General features: G+C 43.3%; 1 protein-coding gene across 4 annotated transcripts in view; it reads right to left on the minus strand.

Moving 5' to 3' along the window:
- BEGAIN (brain enriched guanylate kinase associated) overlaps positions 1-25,197 on the minus strand; it is a 1,046,953-nt gene that overhangs the window by 739,351 nt on the left and 282,405 nt on the right. For 2 of the 4 annotated variants that reach the window (XM_069208336.1, XM_069208337.1), the window contains exon 2: positions 14,448-14,537. The exons of the other annotated variants lie outside the window; for them this stretch is intronic. In XM_069208336.1, the coding sequence (XP_069064437.1) occupies positions 14,448-14,537 (90 nt within the window). The remainder of the gene's footprint in view (positions 1-14,447; positions 14,538-25,197) is intronic. 4 annotated transcript variants of the gene reach the window in all.

Below are 25,197 nucleotides of genomic sequence, written 5' to 3' on the forward strand. Positions count from 1 at the left end.
ATCAGTTCTGGCAGCAGAGGACGGTTTGGCCCTTTGGGGGCCCTAGGGCGAGGGACCATTGTTTAAAAGTGTTTTTGAAATAATGCAAATTGGAGGCATGATGTGTCTCTAAGTCCCAAATGACTTTCCCGGAATCTCGGAGCTTACCTAAGTGAGTTGGGTATGTTTTCGGCGTCCTAGCATGTGTGAAATAGAATTTGCGCTTGCTTAGCTTATGCATATCGCAGGTGATTTGTGAAGTTTGTGAGAATTTAGGCCAGGTAATGTTTTAGTTAGGAGTGGACGTACTCCGCAGTATGAGAGTAGGGAAGTCGGCGAACTTCATGTGAGTGTGGCGCTTCGTGCTCAAAAATTGTCCACGTGGTTGTTGGTGATGTACGGACCCGTTGATTTAAGACTCCGGAGTATATTGAGAAGTGTATGAGACACTTGGTTTATGTTGTAATTTGAGCGGTTTAATAGGTCAATCGGGTGTGGTTGACGAGTTGAGTTTGAGTCAAATTGTGTGTGTGAAACCTTTGATGGAGATTTGGCAAGTTCTAAAGTGCACTAGAACGAACCATTGACAAGTCGAGAGTAGGATTTGCGGGTCGAATTCTGCTTGCGAGTGCGGGAGTTGAGAAGGTGAGAGTAGCGGCCGAGGCTTCAAGTGAAATCTCTGTAAAGTTCTGAAGCGATTCTGTTACCCTTTCTGTAGTAAACCAGCAAATTTGAGTTTATTGTTGAAGTGCTCGCAATAATATTGCATTAGTTTCTGTATGAAGAAGACAAGCCGCAAGAATTTTTCAGCCGCAGTGGGAGTGTGTGTGACGTCATTGGAGCCACGCTGGGATAGTTCAGTTACCGAGAGGGGTCGCGCACGGATTGGCAGCCGTCCGTGAGAGGCAATTGGTTGAGAAGGTAGGCGAAGAGTGCTCTGGGAATTAAAGTCACTTCATGATTAGATTCTAAACAAAAAAAAAGACGCAAAAATGAAGTTTTCAAGGCTCTAAAGAGTGCCTTGAGGGGAGATATATACATTACAGTGAGTGTGAGGGAGCCTACACCACCAGAGGATACTCCGGCTTATACCGTAATGGAGGAGAAGGGAGTCGCTTTCCAGAATACGGAACGTTTCATATAAGGATTTTGGAAAATTTGCAGAGGGTGTTAAGTGAACAGAAATCGCCTCCGAGACCAGCTCAGTTTGAGGCATTAGCAATTTGGGATTTAATGGCAATACAACAGAGGCAGCAGAAATTTGTGAGGAGAATGAGAAAAGCAGAAAAGACTCTAGCGGAGGCTAGATGGGATAGTGAGACCAAGATGTGGAGAAGGGGAATAGTTGACGGGGTTAGGATGTTTCCGGCAATAACTCAAGAAGATGAGACACAGGGAAAAAAGGCCACTTGTAAGACAGACAAAGGCTCTAGTAAGCCAAAGGAGACTCAGAAGTCTTGGGCAGATGCAGATGATTCAGACGATGAGGAGTTAATCAGTTGTTACATGACCGCCCGCCACCATATGCTATGAATGATAATGGACCAAGTACTAGTGTGGGTCCTGAAGATCCAACACAAATCAAGGGAATCACGGATACAGTACAGACAGGCAATACAGTTCAAATACAGAATGGTGTCAGTGTATCCACTGCACCAGACATGCAGATACAGTTGCAGCCACCACAAATTCAGAGGCTCTATCCTGATGTCCCAGTATTAGAGACAACTACGAGTTTGATGGTGCCGCCTGATCCAGTATACACGAGAGAAAAGTTAGTACAGATTGAGCCAACTCCACAATTGCTGCCCCAGCCGCAGCAACAGGTGGTTCCGCATTGACACTTCTGTCACAGGACCGCAGTCGGTAGCCACAGCACCCATGATGAATCAAGCTATGGGAGTTAATGCTCCACAGGGTTTGGGAATTGGACAGTCACCAGCTGCTATATCATTGCCAATTACTACTGGTCCGCCAGTACTGCTGTATGCGCAAGCTAAGCCTAGCATATGTGACCAGGAAGTAATGACCCTAGAGGCGATAAGAGGAGGGTTCACAGGAAACTTGCAGGGAATGACACAGGGGGGACAGACAGTCAAAAGGTCTAGATCTTGTTGGATTTCAGCCCGATTGGGGTTCCTTTGGAAACAATGAGGCAAGCAGGGTTGGGTACCTTAACCCCACAGGTAATAAGTGCAAATACGTCACAGACATCAATGATGCAGTCTGGAAATGTCTTGTTGCAAGGCTTAACAGCGCAACAGTTGAACGAGTGGTTAGACAAACTCAACACTCCACAGACTACTTCAGGGACTGCAGAGAGATCGGAAAGAGAGGAATACCTGAATTTTGTGAGGTTGGGTGTGGAAGCCACAGAATTAGTAGAGGGAACAATGGGGGTGAACAGATTAGAGTCACACACTGAAGCAGAATTGAGGTCTCTGTGCCCCAAAATAACCAAAGAAGTGAGCAGGGTACATCAGAGGTTGGCAAACCTAGCGGACAAATACGGCATAGACTTAGACAATACTAAGCACTTGAAGAGGAGCTATAGGTTAGACTTTGAACCTAAAGATTTTGATCACATGAGATCCACCGGAATGAAGGCATATCTCAAAGAGATATTGCAGAGTGCTCAAATTTGGGGAGCATTAGAGAAGTGGGGAGGCAGGTGGGCGAAGAAGAGACATAAAGAGAAAGGTGATTGCCCAGAACCGAAGCAGGCGAAAGCTGCACCAGACACAGGAAAAATAAAAATGTTACCAATGAGAGAAGCAGCTGGAGGGGTTCTAGTCCATGTACCATGGTCTAGGGGTGACATCCTGTCATTAACAAATGATTATCCCAGGTTGAGGTAGAAGCCAATAGAGTGGCACCAGCAGACGGACAGGTGTGTGAAGCTTGCAAAATGTCTTTGGGAAGACTTGAATACCTTGTTTGAGACCATAGTCCCAGCTGACTTGTGGCTTGAGTGCAAGAAGGGTGTGGATTGGCCGACAGAGGAACTGGCAAAGGACAAGGTTGCTGGAGCACCGTCTTCTGAAGTGATGAGGTATTACCATAAGGTGATTGAGTTTTTGAAGCAGAAAGTGTCGCAGACAGTTACTGATTGGCAGAAAATTGATCGAACGTCACAAGAGGGCAAAGAGTCGATACATGCTTACTATGAGAGGTTGTTGAAGGCATTCAAACATTATAGTGGCACTGAGGTCATAGAACCGAATGACATGAATCACCTTGTGTTCAGGTTTGTTGAAGGGCTGAGACCAGAGATTAGCCAGATGATTAAGAACCATTTGATCTGTTGGCAAGCGAAGCCGATTGATGAGGTGTTGCAGTATGCGAGATACTGTAGCAATGAGAATGAATTGAAGCAGAGAAGGCTGAAAGAAAAGGTGATGGTGATGCAAATTAAGGCAGCTCAAGCAAGGATGCAGGGAAATGGAGTACAGCAGGTGGTACAGCAACAGCCTCAAGGGAACGGGATGTTCCAACTGCAAACAAGAGGCAGAGTTCGGGGAGGTTTTGTGAACCGTGGTCCAGATTTGAATACCGTTGGGGTTCAAAATGATGTGCAAGGGATGAAAAGGGTGTTACCATGTCACCCGTGCGGGCCGTGGGACATTGGAAGAGGGAGTGCCCAATGATGGTGCAGGATGGTGTTGTTCAACAAAGCAATGATGTCAGTACATTTCAAAATATGAGGGGTCCAAAATTGAGGGGTCAAAATCCAAACTTCCAGAATAACATGGCGCAGATGCAGGGTCTCCAGCCTAAGCAACAAATGCAAATGCCACGTGTTCAACCAGCACAGATGCAGCAGGTAGAACAGCAGATTCCCATGGTACCTAGACAGCAAATGCAGTTACTACTAGCTCCAATGGGACAGCAACAGATGATGCTTCCTCAACAGGTCACAGGTCAAACAATGAGTCAAAATGATATAGTACAACAGTTCCCATTGCGTGGTGAGGATGGAATAAACAATGAATGGTCGGAAGATTGTTCAGATAGTGAGGAGTGCAGGCTTGCAGCATCCCTAGAAGTATATCAGAGGGGATATTCAGGGAAAGGTGATGGGTCATAAGGCCTCATTCCTAGTTGATACAGGAGCTACACGCTCTACAGTCAGAAGTGCAGAGGTTCCGAAATTGCCACTTTCGGGCCGTACCATAAGGGTGGTTGGAGTAGCAAATCAGCTTCTGACAAATTCAATTACAGATCCGGTCCAAGTTGAGATTGGTACCTTCCAGGGATTACATAGATTTGTAGTCTGTGACTCGAGTCCCGTATCCCTACTGGGAAGAGGCTTACTGTGTAAGACGAGGTGTTCAATTACATGTTCTAATGGAGGGACTGAAGTGCAGACAAACAGTGATGATGAAGGGGATGATGGTCAGATCTCAGAGTCGGAGACGGAGACCACAAATGAGGAGTAACCTTTGATAACCTTTTTCCTGATGTTCACAGTGACTGATTTACCAGCCGAATTACAGGGAACAGTGACAGAGAAAGTGTGGGACTTGATAGGAAAGGAAGTGGGACTAATAAGAGCAGTAGAACCAGTCAATGTAGAAGTGAAGCCAAATGCCGTGTTTCCCCAGGTGCTGAAGTACCACATGGCACAAGATGTCCTAATACAGGTGACGCAGATAATTGCAGACTTTGTAAAGCAAGGGGCTCTTAAAGAAGTGATGAGCAGCCCGTGTAATTCACCAATAACGGGTCTGAAAAAGCCTTGTGGGAAAGTTCAAGTTGTTGAAGACCTGAGAAAAGTTAATGATATTGTGGTAAAATGTTGCCCTATAGTGCCAAATACAGCTGTGATTATGTTTCAGGTTCCGTGTGATGCAGAATGGTTCACAGTGTGGACCTGTCTCAAGCATTCTTTTCAGTGCCTCTTCATGAGGACAGCCAATTTCTTTTCAGTTTCAAATTCCTGGACAAGGTTTACAGTTGGTGTCGAATTCCTCAAGGGTTTTCTGAATCACCTTCCAACTTCAAACAGATATTGAAGAAGGACTTGGAATCATTAGAATTGCCTTTTAGTTCGACTTTGGTACAGTACATTGATGATTTGTTAATTGCGTCCAAAATGGGAGATGACTGCAGGTATGATACCATTGCCTTACTGAATCATTTTGGAAAGAACGGACATAAAGGGCCTGATTCTAACTTTGGAGGACGGTGTTAAACCGTCCCAAAAGTGGCGGATATACCACCTACCGTATTACGAGTCCATTATATCCTATGGAACTCGTAATACGGTAGGTGGTATATCCGCCACTTTTGGGACGGTTTAACACCGTCCTCCAAAGTTAGAATAAGGCCCAAAGTGTCCCCAAAGAAGCTGCAGTACTGTCAGAAAGAGGTGAACTACTTGGGTTACCTGATTGAAAAAGGGTAGAGGAAAATATCCAAAGAAAGGGTGACAGCCATATTGCAGATTAATCCCTCGACAACTAAGAGGGACGTTAGGATGTTTTTAGGAATGGTGGGCTACTGTAGTCAGTGGATCCCCAACTTCTCGATTATTTCTAAACTTTTGGTGAGGTTGACGATCAAAGAAATTCGGGATAGCCCGTGTGCCATAAACATGTCCGAGAAAGAGATGAGAGCATTCATTGAACAGAGGGAAAGCATGTGCAGGGCACCAGCTTTAGGTATGCCTGATTACACAAAGCCTTTTGTATTGTTTTGTCATGAACGTAATGCTTGATTTTGTCTGTCCTGACACAGGTCCATGGAGGTGCAAACCGCCCAGTAGCATATTTTTCAGCTACTTTAGACCCAGTCGCAGCAGCTTTACCGGGTTGTTTGCAGTTGGTCAAAACCTCACTCAATGTGAAGGTATAGTGATGAGAGACATCCCTTAACAGTAATGGTCCCACATTCAGTTGAAATTCTGTTGACCCGAACAAAGACTCAACATATGACGAATGCTCGCCTAACTAAGTATGAAACAATCATACTGGGGTCACCTAATGTATCCTTAAAAAGATGTACTGTGTTAAACCTGTCAACTTTGCTTCCTATTGAAAATGCAGACATTGATGATGTTGAGGAGGTAGAACATGATTGTCTTGAGGTAACAGATCTGTGCACCAAACCGAGACCCGACATTAAAGATACCCAATTGGAAGAAAATTATTACATTATCTTTGTTGATGGTTCATGCCTGAGAGACTCAGTTGAGTACTGAGAGCTGGATATGCCGTGTGTACAATCTCTGGTATCCTAGAAGCATCCTGGCTTGAAAGAGAATACTCTTCTCAAGTGGCTGAATTAATTGCTCTTACTAGGGCCACGCTGCTGATAAACTGAAAGTCACTATACTGACAGCAGATACAGATTTGGAATTGTCCATGACTTTGGCCAGCTGTGGTCACAGAGGGGTTTCCTGACCTCTTCTGATTCTCCAGTGAAAAATGGTGAAAGAATTAAGGAATTGTTGCACGCGATTCAGTTACCTCTTGAAATTGCTGTGGTGAAATGCAGTGCTCATGTTAAATCACAAGACTTTGGGGGTCATTCTGACCCTGGCGGTCTTTGACCGCCAGGGCGGAGGACCGCGGGAGCACCGCCGACAGGCCGGCGGTGCTCCAATGGGGATTCCGACCGCGGCGGTAAAGCCGCGGTCGGACCGGCACCACTGGCGGGCTCCCGCCAGTGTACCGCCGCCCCATTGAATCCTCCACGGCGGCGCAGCTTGCTGCACCGCCGCGGGGATTCCGACCCCCCCTACCGCCATCCAGATCCCGGCGGTCGGACCGCCGGGATCCGGATGGCGGTAGGGGGGGTCGCGGGGCCCCTGGGGGCCCCTGCAGTGCCCATGCCACTGGCATGGGCATTGCAGGGGCCCCCGTAAGAGGGCCCCTACATGTATTTCACTGTCTGCTGCGCAGACAGTGAAATATGCGACGGGTGCAACTGCACCCGTCGCACAGCTTCCACTCCGCCGGCTCGATTCCGAGCCGGCTTCATCGTGGAAGCCTCTTTCCCGCTGGGCTGGCTGGCGGTCTGAAGGCGACCGCCCGCCAGCCCAGCGGGAAAGTCAGAATGACCGCCGCGGTCTTTCGACCGCGGAACGGTAATCTGACGGCGGGACTTTGGCGGGCGGCCTCCGCCGCCCGCCAAGGTCAGAATGAGGGCCTTTGTGTCAATGGGAAATGGATATGCAGATCAAGTTGCAAGGTTTTGTGCAATGAACTGTATATCGTTTCAAGACCAGTGGGAATTGTTACCTGGAACTGAAAATGAAACATGCTCAGGGTATGCATTAACGGTGGTTGACACACTGGATGAGTTGAGATCATTGCAGGGACGTGCCAGCAAAGAGGAGAAACGCTCCAGGCTCAAAATGCAGTGCGTACACAGATCTGATGATTTATGGGTTTCAGAGAAGGGGAAAATGGTTTTGGCAAACAGCCTTTTGTCACAGTTTGCAAGGTTTTACCATGGTCAAGCACATGTTGGGAGAGACGCAATGATCAGGTTGTTCAAAGTCGATTGGTTCAATCCAAAATTCAGACAAGCTTCAGAGGTTATCTGTCACAGGTGCATTATTTGTCAGCAGATGAATGCGGGGAAAGGGACCGTGGTGAATTTGAGCCACATTGGGAGAGCAGGAGGTACATTTAGCAGAATGCAGATGGATTTTGTGATTGTGTGCATTTTCAGTCACTGGATTGAAGCTTATCCTACATGTAGAAATGACAGTCTCACAGTGGCAAAGCTGCTGCTTAGGGAGTTGATACCACGTTTTGGGTTTCTGATCTTTTTAGAATCAGATAGGGGAAGTCACTTCAACAATGAGGTGATTAAGCTCTTGTGTGCTGCCCTGAACATTGAACAGAAGTTACACTGTCACTGTAGCTACCGTCCTGAAGCATCAGGACTGGTGGAGCAGATGAATGGTACCTTGAAATCGAGAATGGCAAAGATGTGTGCAGCCACAAATTTGAAATGGCCAGATGCATTGCCCTTAGTGCTGATGTCAATGAGAAACACACTGGACAAGAAAACAGGACTGTCTCCTCATGAAATTCTTATGGGCTGAGCTATGAGATTGCCCGCAGTGCCTGCAAATGCTCTTGTGAATATCACGGATGATATGGTGTTGGAGTACTGCAAGGGTCTGGCTGACGTGGTCTACTCTTTCTCTCACCAGGTGGAAGCTACCACATTGCCTCCGATAACTGATCCAGGTCACACCCTGAAAGCCAGTGACTGGGTTGTTGTCAAGAAACACGTGAGGAAGTCGTGTTTGGAGCCACATTGGAAGGGGCTGTATCAAGTAATACTGACAACTACTACTGCTGTGAAATGTGCAGGACTTCCAAACTGGATTCATGCCAGTCACACAAAGAAGGTGACGTGTCCAACTGACGAGGAACGTGAATTGTCGAAAACAACAGCTGCAGTGAAGGAAGTCTCAGGGCCGGAGAGTAATCAAAGGGGAACTGAGACTGAAGGAGATCCCGCTGAGGACGGCTTGGCCAGTCAAACAGCAAACGAAATCCAGACGGGTGACGGTGAGCCTATCTCAACTGAGGCGCCAGGAGGACCGGCCCAAAGAGAGGTTCTCCCAGAAGCAGACGGACACGGGTTTGAAGTTGAGCCCTTGACAGACCCTGAAGGCGAAGGAGGTGAGGCAGAAGGAGGTCAAAGTGTTCCGACTCCTCCTGAGCCGCTTGCAGGTCCATCAAGAGAAAACACCATAGCACAAGAGGAGGGTACTGTTCAACATCCTGAAAGTTGCAAAGGAGAAAGTGGTCCTTAATGAAACAATAGAAGAAGAAATTGACACAACAAGGAAAGAAGATCTCAGTGATGGAGAGTTGTAGGGTGATCGCAAACTGAAAAGAAAGAGAGTTGCAAACAGGAGGTAGGCTGGCCCTGAATGGGCTTATGCGACATCAGCTGAGTGGCAACAAGAATTCTTGGCATTCTGTTTTGATCGAGAAATTCCAGGTCAATACTAAGGCACCTGAATTCAACAATAGAAAGAGATTGTGTTAAATTGAAATTAAATAGAGAGAGAAGCCTGAGAAAAGAAACTGATAAATTACCGGATGTGACACTGTTAACCTTAATTGACTCTGAAAAAACGATTATGAAAAGCTGCTAACCTGATTTGACAAAGGGTCCTGGGAGTGAGTGAAACGCTGTAAATACTTGCTAAGAGAGAGACTTTGCACAAAGAAAAAAAAAAGAGCTTTTAAATCTTCCTCAAGTTAATTGTTTGCTTTATATTATTCTGCTCTCTGATTCTTTACAGATCATGGGTAACACTAGAAATAATGATAATAGGGGTAGGATTCGTAGATGGTTGAGTGTTATTTTGGGTGTTGCATGTGCAATAGTAATTATAGGTGTGATTGTGGGAATGCCATTGGTGGATAAGAGTGCGACTAACAATGCTCCAACTCCTGAGACTGCTACACTAACACCATGGGAGAGGTTTGAGCAGGATACGAAGTATTTGCATGAGGGAACTAATACGAAAAAGGAACTATCTACTAATGTTTTCTATCGCTTGCTGAATGAGTATGTTGAAACAATGGATGCGAAGAATTGCTATTTGTGCACGAAGATTCCTTCGTCAGTACAAGAAGGGGTTACTTATCATAGTTTGTCGCTTACCTACGGAATAAGCTGTAGTTTGCTATTAACAAGATTCTATGATAAAGAATATATTCAATACTCTATTCTAATCAAGATGTAGTGTTTTCTTTTGTGCCTATAATTGAGTTTTTAAGTAAAACAGCTAGGGATCATAACATAAAAATAGTTTGGGGTTTCTTTGAGCCGACACTGACTTTTGGGACAGCTTATGCGCATCGCAATAATCTAACCTGCTTACTAACGCCTGTAGAGAAGAGCTTCTTAGATCACGCTGATGATAGAAGAAAAGCTTCAAAGAAAAAGCTAGAAAATGGATAAAAAACGAACTTTTGCGAATGATTATGCTTATAGTGCAATAAAGACGCAAGGCAAGCTAGCTATAGATGCATTACACGTAGGAAGTTTTTGTATATATAGGCCAAAATCTGATCATGACACTCTATTTGTGGGAACGAGTGAGTGCAGGCATGTGTTTTTGTTTCAGAGTAAGTGGCCGTTCATGTTAAATGGACAGGATCCAGCAATCCCTGGGATCTATTACATATGTGGACTCAATGCTTATTACCGTCTTCCAAAGGGATGGTATGGGACATGTTATTTGGGAATAGTTTTCCCAAAGACCTACCAAATTGATGACTTAAAGTAACTTTGTAAAATGTCTGAATTACATCATACTAGACAAAAGAGAGAGACAGCGGCTGCTGTCGTAGGTGATATATTTGGAGTCATAATTTATTCAGTGGGTGTTATCTTACACTCCATAAAGATTTGAAAGTTGTCTACTATTGTGGATAACATGCTGACAAACATCAGCTGACTCCTGTACTCCTGATGGATACTGAACTTGCTGCGGAGAGGGCTATGACTCTTCAAAACCGGCTTGCTTTAGACATTCTTTTAGCGAAGAGTGGCGGAGTCTGTAGGATGCTTAATGAGCGCCACTGTTGTGCATTCATACCTGACAATAGTAATAAGATTAGGAGTATGCTTACTAACCTAACAAGAGATAGTACAGATTTGAAGGAGCTCAAGAAACCTGGAGTTTGGGAAAAGTTTGGAAAGGGAATTGCTAAAGTAGGGAATTGGTTTACTAGCATTTGGAATGGGATACTTGCAAAAATGATAAGGGGTATATTGATTGTTCTGGCTTGTTTATTCGGACTATGGTTATCATGTAAAATTAGTAAAAGAATTAGAGAAAAATTGGCAAAACGCAATAAAAGGAAAGAAGAAAAGAAAAAGGAGAAAATATTCAAACTAACTTATGCAAAATTAAGGAAAGGAGAAGAAATTGAAATGCGTAATTTAAGAAAGTGAAAGGTTGTGAAGGGAAAGGTTTTGTGTGATGAGAAGTGTCATCAGAGGAGGAATTGTTGGAGCGTAGCTCTTATAATCAAAATGAACATGAAATGTTTATGAACTAATTCATAATAATGCCGCATAGAAAATGTATTAATGTGTTTTACTAAATGAGAGTCTAAAATGTGCACACGGGGAGCGGCTGCCAATATATACGGGGACTAATAAAATTGACTAATAATGAGTTATTGATGCAATAATGTATGATTTTGTATTAGTATTGAGAGCTATACATTAAGGTTTTGCTAATTAATTCACTAGGCCTTAGTTAGCATGATTTGGGGCCTAGCTTCCCGGTTTCATATTAAATGTGTTTTTCTAACGTGCAGTGTGCTGACTTGCTGAAGGACATGTAATCCTATTTTTCCAGAAGCTAGAAGATGAGTGTAACTGTAGTAGATCTGTTCTCATGAAACTCAACTTGCTCAAGGAAACATTCTTGCTGAATGCAACAGTGTAGACTTGTTACAGGTACAAGGTCGCCTAAACCGGTATAGACAATGGAACCAATGACTGAAGATGCGAGAGGACCAGGAGAGTATGAAATCTTACCGGACATTCTACCCGTTGGAGACGTCAATCACAAGAACCAATAAACTACGTGAGAACTGTTATGAGGTGACAATTTTGATGGTACCACTGGAAACCCATTGGATGGAGATAGTGGGGTGCCAACCCTGCCTAATTGGGATTTAGGGGACTGTACAACAGATAAGGGATAAAAACCTTTGACACGAGGAGCCATTAGGAGTCCATTGCGAACTCTTGCTATTACCCAGACACTTTGTCACTCTGCCTAGAGACTTTGCTATTTGACTCTTCAAACCATCCTCACCCTCACCCTCACCTTTGCTGTTCTATACTTCTTCTCCTTATGAGGGAAGTGTCCCTACTTACCCCGTCTTGCTGAACTTTGTTGTGTTCCCTGGCTGATGGCGAATCAACTGATGTCCGGAGGACGAAGACTGACTCTGTATACTGACCCATTATGGAGGGTAACTATATGATGATGAAATTGTAATTGTCTGTTTGCCTTTCCTTCCTAGGTATCAACTGCTTCTTTTGACAGAGACCATAGATAGATGTTTTCTAAATTTGTGTTGCTAAATTGTTTTGCACGAAGCCCAACATGCCAATGCTAATTCGTGGTTAGTTAAGGGGTTCACTAAACGGACGCAAATAGACAAATGACTGAATCTATGCTTTGTTGAATAATGTGCTAATGATACTCTGCTAACGTTAACCTATGTTGACGTCGTGTTATGTTCTAATGTTCTTGATCTTTGCTTTGATTAAATCTTATTCGAGTTGCCATATTATGACAATGCTGATGTGTTTCATGGTTTTGAGACTAATAAACTTACTAGTAGAATTGCAATCAATAGGGAATAAACATCATAAAATCATACTAAACTGGTGTAGTTATTCATGACTGAAAGGTCATGGTGGTGTCCCAGTCTTATTAATGTTATTGATTAATCTAATTGATCTGTTATGGTGACTATTGATGACGTTATTGACTTATTGATTGACATGTTGATTAGTTATCTCGTCTTAAGGTGTCTTCAATCAGGGTCAAAAGTTTAATTGGCCTAAAAGCGTCCCAGAGTGAATAAATTATCTAGATTGGGGCACGTTATCACAAGTTTCAAAATTCGAAAAGAATGCACATTAGTTCTTCTTCAGAAAGTTTGCTATGCTCAGAAATGCTTATGGTCTGCTTGAATACCATGTATGTAAACAGCGGCTCCCACCCCAGTGATTTACCACAATTTGGCAAGCGGTCCCTTGCTTCAGTGACTGCTTGGCTGCTTCGACTGAATAGCGCTGATGCTAATATACGCTGCAGGGCAGGTTAATTTATCAGTAGCAAAACAGGCTGCATAATTTAGCAGGTTTTCAGTTTTGACATACAGCAGTGGCGTGGTTTGCTATGATAATAACGTGTTATATTCTCTTCAACTTGCCCAAAGTAGCAGGAGCGCTACTTCGCAGAAAGAAAATAGACTTCTCCTAGCGAATGGGTGGACAAATGCAAACATCCCTTGGCATCTGTTCAGCTTTAACATATGCAAAACCGTTTCGGAAGCGGGATGGAAAAGCAACAACTGCACCTGTAAAGTCTTGAAATAAAAAGGTCTTCTAACCCCTCATTCTCTGTGGATAACATTGCATTTTGGAAACATAGTTTATATATCATGCAATTCCTATTAAACGTTTTAATGGTGTTCTACCACAATACTAAATTATTGATAACGACTTGCAACATTATCGACTACAACTACATCAACAAGGTAAGTAGATATAGGAAACTTTAGATATACTACTCTTAACGCCAGATTTACAGTTGTCAGTAGTTTTTGATATATTTGCTGTTCCTGAGTGAGTTTAAAGGGTTAACATTTTTGTAAATCTCTGCCACGTGGAATTTGCTAATTATTCATGAATCCAGGATTTAAAAAAGGATCTGACTGGATTTTGTCACATCATCCCTTTCTGTGGTGCAGTTTCAAAGTGGGCACCCCTGTACCAAGAGTTCTCACTGGCTACCACAAAAGGAAACTTTTTCTTGCAGAAGCCATTTCAGGATGTGGGGCATAGCTGCACCTGGACAAAGAGTGGGAGCAACAGTGGTTTTAAAATAGAAACACCATAAACAAACAATCACATTCACTGAGAAAATACGGTTGTAAACGAAGTTATTGTTCTACCTCAAACGCCTAAAAGCCCCAAAATCTGCCCATGTTGGCTTTCAACGCACCCATCAGGTGACAAATCATGGCATGTTCATAACCCCAGTTTGCCAACAGCACAAATACAAAAAAGTAGCGATCAAGCCAATCATGGGAGTACATCACTTAGCCAATGGCCTGTTGAAAATAATTTGTCTAGAAAGAATAAAATATGTCAGGGGCATGAACTATTGTGTTTAACTGACAAATTTCAGGGCTTTTTCGGATTTGTGTTCCCTTAACTATATCTGACATGTAAGTGTGTTTTATTCAGTGATAGTATATATATCAAAGTACCTGCAACTTGAGCACTAGCGTTACTATAACTCGTACCCTCACCATGCACTGCTAATTACCTTCCATATTACAACATTCATGGCTTGTTCTATGACATCATAGATAACATGATTGTAACATCTGAAATTACATAATTAATGACAAGACAGTATGGTGAGTAACAATTACTTGAGGTAACCATGGTGAATTTCAGTGGTTTTATTTGCTATACGAACACTAAATCTGCACTTACCTATATACATGTCACTTGACAATATAACAATGTAAAGATTGTTCATATTGCAGAATACATTTTTGGAGGTTATTCATACCGCGATAATCTGACTGACATACAACATGTATACTAGTTCCCGAAATGGAATCAACTGACGAATGTTATGAAAAACATAAACAAGGTACTGTAATCACGTGTCAAAAAATCGGTGTAACATGAAAACATGTACTTATAATTACCTGTCCCAGAGGCTAGTTGAAGACTTTGCGTGCCTGCCTTGGAGAATTCTAGGCTGCCATAGGCAGGATGGGACCCAGGAGTTTCGCACCCTGCAGCATGAATAGAGGATAAACCATGGCTTGGTGTAGCTCATAACAGATATCTGAGAGGTCACTTGGATGACCTTCAAACCCAGCACACATGTAGGAGTTATGTAAATATTTAGCCCTAGACATGCAATAAAATACAGCATAGCTAATGACATTGAAATAAATTTGACTGTTCCATAACAATTGGTTTACCCTCTATATCCATGTTAGGCTGAATTTACCACACATTTGCTCCAAGCGACCAAGGCATTCTGGGAGGGAGAGGCCTGTAGTTGGTAGGCCGATTCCTTATCATAGAAGGTCTGAGCGACAGGACAAGTTATATGTCGGGTGACCTGGAACCCATTAGAAAAAGCCTATTGGTCGCGACATTTACAATTGAATAGAGTAGTGACACAAATTAGAGGCACAATTTAAATTGAGCCCTTATATTTAGCTAATTCGTTCATATATTACAGTGCCACTCAGACATAACTTACGCATGCATCACTACATTCCTTTACTTGTACATATCTACATATTTGCACGCAATTGCAACTAGATCCCATTTTTATGCGTAGTGATAGGAATGTGTAGTTTGTAGAATTGTGAAATATTCACCTGCTCTATTTTTCGTAGAAAATAACAAACACAGCACGTTTTTACAAATATCTAAAAAAATAGGACACAATGATTCACTTTACCACACTTTTTGAATAATTTATTCTGAATTCAATTGTGTGTGAGTAATGTGACTATATACTTAGCAGAACTATTGAGTTTTCAATATTCTTCTAGTGAGAGTTATTAGTATATTTGATAAAATTAAACGAATAGCACATTTGACATGAATATCATCTTTTGAATTGGCATCACGCACTGATAAAAGCATATTAAAATACTATAATAGAGAGCCAACCGAGATCTGCATTGAAGTGATGATATATATGTGACCAGATGCCTAGGTTAAAAGTCGAAAACATATCATCATAATGTAGTGGCGAACTGTCACGCTAAATGCCACTCCTAGCACATGAAAAAGTGTAAGAAGGCTTCCTTGTAGGGAGGATTATTGTTGCCTCCTTGGCTGCCAGTAACTGCACTACATACAGATCATATCTACACTTATTCGGTGGCGTCAGATTTCATCAGGTGGAATAAATATCACACAAACATGTATTATTCTCACTCTGATAAGAGACACTCGAGGTCTCTAGTGTTGCAAGAGCATTTTTTTGTGAAAACCCCAAATTGTTTATATTTTGTTAGTGATAAAGAAATTTGCAATGCATATCCTTAGTCAGTCAGTCAGTCAGTCAAAAACTTTATTCGGCAATTGCCATAAAAGTGCAATACCAAGACACATTTACCAGTCTGTAAATAATATAAGATAAAATAAGACTTAAAACCATTACTAAAAACACCGCATGAGCATCCAATCTGAAACCCCTTGACATAAACAGATAAATATACTAGGCATGATTAAAAATCACAAAATCAGAAAAGTACAAATATTAGCTTAAAATAATATACTATACGTACACATAATTGTTTTTTAAAAAGGAGTAAGCCTTTTCCTAATACTTAGAGAAGCTGTAACAAAGTCTAATACATAGTGACAAATTTGGATATCTGGCAATCTCTGAAGAGACAGTAAGGCTTCCTTATAGTGAATGGGTCTAAGAAGACGTAACGTGGATAAAATGAAAGCCCCTCTAGGAGCAGCATATAAAGGGCAAAAAGAAAAAAGTGCAAAGTGCTCTGAGTTGATTTGGAGTCACAGGGACAAAGTGGTAAGTTCTTTTTCCAAAAACATGGTTCAGGGAAAGCTACCTTAAAATGAATTAGATTAAGTCTAAAAAGTGTTAAAAAAGAAATTATTCTAAAACTTGAAAACCAAGTCAAATAGGGTTCAAGGCATGGAACAGTCACAATCCGAGAGTAGGAATCAAAAGATTTAAATTTCAGAGAACTATAAAATCTCAGTTCTGATATATGCTCGGAGTAAGTAGACTTCAAGACAGACCTAGAGTTTGTGGTTAACAGATGGGGATCATCAAACATGTATCTAAGCCCTAGATTCTCAAAAGAGTTTTGCAGAAACATAAGCCAGGGAATCCTATTTGAATTTTCCAATTGTAGACAATCAGAGATACAGTCTCGGACCAAACTTACCATAGGGTTTGACCAACATCTGATCCAGAGCAATAGGGGAGCCATAGAGACCCTATCCTCCAAAAAGCGCTGACCAAGTTCTTCGTGGCAGGTTATGTTTGCAATGCATTTTGGGACCAACAGTAATCTGCGCAGGAATTTATTTTCAACACTCTGAAGAGACGGTATTTTATTATAGCCCCAGACGCCTGCCCCATAAAGAACTGATGCAGTGCATTTAGAATTGTAAAGAGTTTTCATCTGTGCAGGGGGTCTGTGACCTAGTTTATTTGAAAAGCGAAAGATTGCTTCATTATTCCTTATCAACTGTTGGAGCTTAAAATTACTATGGCCCTCATTCTGACCTTGGCGGGCGGCGGAGGCCGCCCGCCAAAGTCCCGCCGTCAGGTTACCGTTCCGCGGTCGAAAGACCGCGGCGGTAATTCTGACATTCCCGCTGGGCTGGCGGGCGGCCGCCTTCAGGCCGCCCGCCAGCCCAGCGGGAAAGAGGCTTCCACGATGAAGCCGGCTCGGAATCGAGCCGGCGGAGTGGAAGCTGTGCGACGGGTGCAGTTGCACCCGTCACGTATTTCACTGTCTGCGCAGCAGACAGTGAAATACATTTAGGGGCCCTCTTACGGGGGCCCCTGCAGTGCCCATGCCAGTGGCATGGGCACTGCAGGGGCCCCCAGGGGCCCCGCGACCCCCCCTACCGCCATCCAGTTCCCGGCGGGCGGACCGCCGGGAACTGGATGGCGGTAGGGGGGGTCGGAATCCCCTCGGCGGCGCAGCTAGCTGCGCCGCCTTGGAGGATTCCAATGGGCGGCGGTACACTGGCGGGAGACCGCCAGTGTTGCCGGTCCGACCGCGGCTTTACCGCCGCGGTCGGAATGCCCATTGGAGCACCGCCGGCCTGTCGGCAGTGCTCCCGCGGTCCTCCAACCCGGCGGTCATGGACCGCCAGGGTTGGAATGACCACCTATGTGTCTTCCAGGACAAAGAGGAACTCATGTACATGCCTAGATAACAGAATTATTTGACCTTGTTAAGAGTGTGCCCTCCCATAGTAAATTGTTTGGACTTTGTGTTACGTGGCCACAAGTCATAACAAAGGTCTTGGGGTAATTTACTTTCAGATCAAGATTCAACATAAAATTATAAAATACATCCAAAATTCCCTGTAAACCATTTGCAGTGCAAGCGATTAAAACTGCGCCGTCAGCATATAATAAAACTGGAAGTAATCTCTGGCCCATCTTCGGTACGTCCTTAGCATGTTTTATCAGCGAATCATAGAGCCCATTTATGTATATCAGGAAAAGAAAGAGGGCTAAGATACATCCCTGCCTTACACCCCTAGTTGACGGGATGGGGGAGGTTCTTTGCCCATGTGAGCCGGCCTGAACGGAAATCGTTAGGTGTGTGTGTAGGCGTTTAATAAGCTCCAAAAGAGCCGGATCGCAGCCTAAGACTTCCAGAATTTGCCATAACTTTGACCTATTAACCAAACCAAAGGCACTGGTTAGATCAATGAAAGCCATATGAATGGACTCTTTTTTGACTATCACATATTTACTAAGTATCAGCTGCAAGTTTAAGACTTGCTCAACTGTGCCAACACCAGGTCTAAAACCAAATTGAATAGGAGATAAAATCTGGGCCTCGGACACCCAATCTTCTAAGCGGGACAGGATCACACTACCTAAAATCTTTGCCGTCGAATCGATAAGGGAAATTGGTCTGTAACAAGAAGGATCTTGTCTGTTTCCTTTTTTGAAGATGGGGACAATAATAGCCGATTTCCATGAGAGGGGAACGTTACTATTTACCACACTATTCAACACATTTGTAACTAACGGACCCCAGAGGTCAATTTCAGATTTAAAAAGATCAGCGGGAACCCCATCAGGGCCAGGAGCCTTTCCCTGCCTTGATCTATCAATAGCATTTTTGACCTCATGGAGATCAAAAATAATATTTGGGGCCTTAGTTTTGGAGTCTAAAATAAAAAGTGCAGAAGGATTTACATGCAAAATCTCCTAAGTTCCTGAGCAGAAGACTTTCCTAAAATGAGTTAGCCAGACATCCTCAGCAATAAGACAGTCATTGGCCAAAGAGTTATTGTCAGAAAAGTAAGAGTGATTTATCACTTTCCAGAATTTAGAAGTATCCTTCTGCTCGGATGCAGCCAAAAGTTCGTCCCAGGCCCTAGACCTAATTTCTGATTTCCGTTTGTCAAGGGCAGCCTTATAATCGGCTCTAGCTATTTTAACTACTTTTGAATATCCTTAGTCGATCCACTAACGTTTTCCTAAAAATGCCTGCCTGTATGACTGTCTGTGTAATGTGTGTAACGTGTGCATTACTTTCTTACAGTATCACACGCTTATGTAGAAACATTGAAAAGTTTTTTACTTTTGATAATTTGCGAAGGTCTTTAGGTAGCAAAAATACTTGTGAAATGACACCCGTTCCCTTGGGGGTTAACTGGCGTCTATCTCCACTTATTCTTGTAGATCAGCAGGTTAGGAACGAGTTTAACAGAATATATCTGATTTCTTTAAGCGCAATGACAGCATGGTTCCGCTGGTTGGCAGAGTGTGGGAGGCTACGAAGGTTATGGTTCGGGAGTTATGCCTTGCTAAGAGTGGAGGAGTGCTGCGCTCCCTAAGAGATAGGTTAGCCAATTTGGAGAGGACCCCAAGCAGTTAGAGATTCATCAGGCTGTGGTGGCGAATCTGCAGCGCGCCCAACAATTTAAGTCAGCATTATCCGCATACTAGGGAGTGGCTGCTCGGAAGTGCCACTTTCGTCTAAATACGCCACTGCACAAGCATATGGGGAAGGTGAGTGCTTGGGCAGATCCCTGGCAACCACGATACAGCATGCCTTGTCTGCTAACAATATTTTGGGTATCACAGGGGAGCAGGGCCAGCTACAAGGGGACACTCCTAAACTCCTTCAAATGTTTTTATCTTTCTATTGTACCCTTTATACTTCTCGTAGGGGAGATCCTGTGGAGGTGGCTTCTTACTGGTCGGGTGCCTGGGTCGGATGGCCTACCTGCCAAGTTTTATAAGGCATATGCAGACCTCTTGACCCCAGTGTTACTTGCTGTTTTTAAAGAAGTGTGGGTGAACAACAGGCTTCCCCTGTTCATGCATGAAGCCTTGATTATTACAATGCTCCAACCAGGTAAGCTCCCCAAATGCTGCAAGTCTTTAAGAGCACACTCTCTGATCAATGTGCTGTTAAAATCCTAGCCAAGCTCCTGGTTAATAGGCTGTCTCTTCTCATGACCTTTGTGGTACTTCCGGACCAGTCAGGCTTTGTCTTGGGGCACTCTACCTCTTATAACCAGGTACATTCTTTGCAGTTCTGCAAGATATTGACCCTGATCTGGCCACGGTGGTGGTCTTCTTCATCTCCCCCAAGGCATCTGACTTGCTGGAGTGCAATTTTCTTCAGGCCGTCATGTGTCAGATGAGAGTTCTCTGCACCTTCCTTGTCCTAGGTCGCCCTCCTTTACTCTCACCCAGTGGCTAGGGTGCATATTAATGGTGCACTATCTCCCCAATTTGTGATCACTCATAGGGCTGCTCACCATTGCCCTTACTTTTTGTTTTAACATTCGAGCTTTCAGCTGCCAAGCTGTGGCAGCACTATCAAGACTATGCTTTACGCTACCCCAGTAGACACCACCTAGTTTCTCTCTATGCTGACAACATCAATCTCTTTCGTCATGACCTGCATGCCAGTCTTAATGGTATTGTTGGAGAGTTAGTTTGGTTTGGCATGCTCTTGGTATTCAGATCAATTCGTAAAACTTGCAACTCTTTCCCATTCCATGGGGCACCCTCCCGTTCAGCTCAGACTTTCTCCTTCAGTGGTGTCAGGTGAAATTTAAATACCTGGGGATAGTGTTATCCAGCGACCGTGAGGAAGTACTTCACTCTTACTTTGGCCTCGCCCTTTTTGCCCTGACTAAACGAGTTACCCAAAGGATCTCCTTTCCATTGTACTTATCAGGTCATATCACCTGGATGAAAATGGTCCTCCTGCCTAAGCTCTTATACCTTATTTTGACCATTCTGGTCCACCTCAATCGACCTTTCTCCCAAACATTAAAAACGCAGCAGATTTGACTAGAATGGGTGGGAGGACAACATTGCATCCCATACAACACCCTTATCTTACTTTTCTCAGAGGGCTCTTTGAAGCCACAGATATGGAGCTTTACTACCTATGTGCCCAAGCTCACTGTGCTGTCCATTGGTATCATCCCAGTCCATTTCTCACTAATTTGGCTGTTGAGGAGGGTTATAAAGCCCCAATTTCTTCCTATTCATTTTTTAGAAACCAGACGGATACTCGTTCAGGGTGGCATGCACCTCGGCTGCCTGGCAATGGCTATGCCGTAAGGTTGATAAATGTGCCCTGTACTCTCCATTAGACCCACATCTGTATCATCCTCTACTGCCATTACTCAGAAATCCCTTTATTGATTCCAGGTCAAGTGTCGTGGGCTAAAGGTATGGGGAGATTTATATCAAGATGGTTACCTTAATTCCCACACTGACTATCTGGGAGATGCAGCAGCCTCCCCCCTGGAGATTTTTGCCTACCTTTTTATCAAAGGCAACACCAGGACAGCTGTGCCTTACTTTCCCTCTGAGCCTCAGTACCCTACACACTTTGATCCACGCCCCTAGTCCTCATCACCTGGTCTCCTCATCGTATCATGCTGCACAGGTGGAGACTCCTGGCTATGGGGGGAAATACAATTGCAGAGGGAAAGGGTAATTAGGGAAACTCTCTTGGACGACCAATAGCAATATTGCTGTGCGCAGATAGTGTCCAATAGCAAACTCCATATTATTCATTCATGCACAGAGCATCCTACACTCCTGACAGACTGCACAGGTTTGGACTTCCACCGGATGACAAAAGTGACCAATGTGGTCTCGCCAGTGCCGACTTCCTCCACCAGGCCTGGGTTTGCGAGCTGGTTCTAATTATATCGGCTATCATATCTACTATGATAGTGGACAACCTCCTGCTGACTCCCCTCATGGCCTTGCTTAGCTAAAGACATGAATGTTACATTCAGGAGGTACCTAGGGATAGCACTTTTTCTTGCTAATAGGAGGGCTGCTTGTTGATGGGACGAGGATGTGCCCTAAGTTCAAGAAATGACTGGCAGACCTTATCTAACGTAATGAACAGTTGGTTTTGTATGCTGAATTGGCACCCCCCCCCCCACTTCGCATTCAAAGGACTATTGGCCTCCTTTACACTCTTACTTGCTAGCACATACATTGATTTGGCTATGGTCTCTCCTCATAACCTCACTGTTGATATTTGTAATGCCCCATGGGTGCCAATGGGCCTTTTACTACTGTCCTTCTCGTTTGTGTAGAGGCTGTTGCCTTGGTTATTTCCTGTCCCTCTAGTACATCTATACCACAATTCTCTCTGGTGATTCTCTTCATATGTGGGTTGGGGTCATTCCTATTTGTCTGCTGCTATGGGTGGGTTGGGGGTCTGGATGCACATTACACATTATGAAATAATGGCACAACTATTGTTTTTGACTTATGCTTAATTAAATTTAATGGATAAATAAATTAAGATTAAAAAAATATATATTTGTGAATTGGCTCAAAATTAAAGTAAGGGAAACAGATTAGACACAATGAAACATTCCGTTTTGACAATTTTGAAGTCAGTTTCTCAAACACTTTACTAAAGCTGTTTGTATAAAAAAATTCTTATATTTCATGAAAACGCAGCTATCCATGCTATTTTAAGTACTCTTCTCCAGCACTTTAACTAGCAAATCCTGATAGAAGCGATAACATATTCATATTTCTAATAGATTATTTATTTTTCACAATATTTGGTCATTGCTTTAAAAAAATATCATATATGAAGGCAACCACCTAATAACTGGTCACATATTGACTTTCTTAAAAAAAAACGTGGTTAGATTGTGAATTCTTGCCTTCATCAGAATAATTACGTATAATTATGACAATCATTAAAAATATTAGTCCAATGACAGGACATTAATTTTCTAAGATGGTGGTCTGCATTGGTTAACACATTTAGATGATTCTTTCTTGTTGTGGTTATGCAGCATCATCAGTTGGGTTTTTGCTTATCCTCCCTTATTTTCTGCATCTCTTCCAAACTTTATTTCTGTTGTTCTCAATTTATCAAACCTTTGAGAATCCTTACTAGTTTCCATCTTTCTCTGTTTATATACTACTCCTGTTAATATGTGCCAGACCCTCCAAACTATTTCAAATTTGTTTACTTGCAATTAAATGAATTCTCTCATTCACAGTCCCTATATTGTACTAATGTCTCTCGTGAAATATGTGAGAATCACAAACAAATCTCATAGGGTTCCTGGAAACAGAAACCAATCTTTTATTTATCCATCAAGCTTGTAAAGTGTTGCCTGGTTAATAATTGGGAAAGTGTGGAGTCACTTACTTCTACACTTGAAAAACATCATATCCCCCATGCACAAGTAGAAAACTCAAATTGCATCAGGGTTATTGCTATTATGATTTATAAAAAACAAACTCCTAACTTGATACCTTGTTTTCAGAAAACAAATATATTTGTTGAACTGGTACATTAATCACTGCACTTGCTTGGCAAAGTTCAGTGCCTTCAGTGGACTAGTAATAGCGGTGTCTCTACTGAAGGCATATAACCTTCTGCTTGCTTCACCTGGATCTCTTAATATGGTGTGTGATCATGTGTCTTGGGAGTCGAGGCCATAGTCTTTACTGACTTTGCGAACTGATGGGCCTCCAGCCAGGCGCTGAATGAGCTCCTAATTCTCTTTGGTCAATAGAAATGAATAAGAGAAGGAAAATAACGATTGAATCTGTATTAAATGTCATGAATGCATTGCAGCACACAGATATTCTTTATTAAAAAGGCTAACTCTACTGTGAGAGATTTGATGCATTCCACAGGCTGAGGAGTTTTCTTTTGAAACAGAAGAAAAAATCATCCCTACCAAAGTGTCAACTTAGGCACTTTGTTATTGAAAAAGAAATGGCTGAATCAACATTTTTATCATTGTCTGATGATACCTTTGAGACAAAATGAGTGGTCTTAATTGATAATCTTAAAGGTGATATCACTGTTAATGAGGCATTTTTTTGGGATCATGTATTTAATTATTACATTACATGGGGGTGTGGTAGAGTGGGCCAAGATGGTGGACACGAGTCTTCAGAGTTCCGTCATGGCCAAAGGAATCCTGCTTAATTCTCGATGGGGGGAATTAGTTATTACATTTATGTATTGCCGGATGATTCCAGTCCCCACAGGGAGCGTTGCAAACCCAGCAATGACACTCTGACGGGCGGCAGCATGCAGCTGCTGGGAAGAGTGGCGTAGTGGACCTGCTGAGCCATGTCATCAGCAGTGTGCTGTACTGTAAACCGGACCCTCAGAGGGAATGGGCCTCGCACAGGAGTCAGAGATTAGGAGGTGAGTTGTCTAGGATGTGGCAGGGCCCTGCATTGTGAACAAATTGTGGCCCTTCCTTGCTTGCACAGGTGGTGAGTCTCCCAACAATTAAGAGTGTGCAGTGAGTGCTGTGGCAAATAGGTGTGAGCCCCAACCTGTGGAGGCCCATAAGAGGGAGCAGTGCTGACTGGGAGAGCGTCTGCACTCTGGATAGTGTGCTGCTCAACAACCCAGTGATCTTTGTTTGCTGTAGGAGACGTGTTTTTCAACCCATGGGAGGCAATGGGCCTGACATGAGGTTGGTTGGTCAATTGAATGAGACATCCCCTCCTCATGGCCTTGGTGATTCACATTCTTATCACCCTTATCTCTTTTCTCTGGCAGGACCTGAGGCAGGCGGTTGAGTGAATCATGGAGACCAAGAAGAACATTACTTTAGAAGATGCTACACTCAAGAAGATGAACTAAGCGGTAAGAGTGCTTTCGCAAGCTCATCTGCAGGTCTCTTCCAGGCACTCCACTAGGGTTGATCGTGGCCTATGCTCTGAATCATTGTGACTGAGATGGGTTATTGGCAGCGGCTAGGACAACAGAATCTGTCCATTTTCAAACCGTTAGTGAATTTTCATTTTCTTGGTCTTTATTAAGCATGTCCAGATGCTGTGCAATTCCTTTGAAGGGTTTTAGCAAATACTGAGTGCTAAGTGACCTCTGGTATCTCTTAATTCACCCAGATACGTTAAAAGTGTTCTTTCAGAATCAGTTTCTTTTGTTCCTCAGGAAATAAGGGAGTGGGTTGAGAAGCTGTCATCCAATACTGTACCTAGACAGAAATAGGAATGGCAGGGTATTCGGCGGCAATCACTACAAAAACTGCCTTTGGGAATGTTACTGACCCAGAAAAGCCAAAAACAGGTCAGCAGTGAGGCGTCAACTCAGAGTCTTGTTTTTACAGAGTTCAGATATGAGAAAACTACTGCACAGGAGAATCATGGAGCCTAAAGAGAGTCCAGTGGAGGGAGAACTCTCA

This window comes from Pleurodeles waltl, chromosome 9, assembly GCF_031143425.1.
Source record: "Pleurodeles waltl isolate 20211129_DDA chromosome 9, aPleWal1.hap1.20221129, whole genome shotgun sequence".
Taxonomy (NCBI): domain Eukaryota; kingdom Metazoa; phylum Chordata; class Amphibia; order Caudata; family Salamandridae; genus Pleurodeles; species Pleurodeles waltl.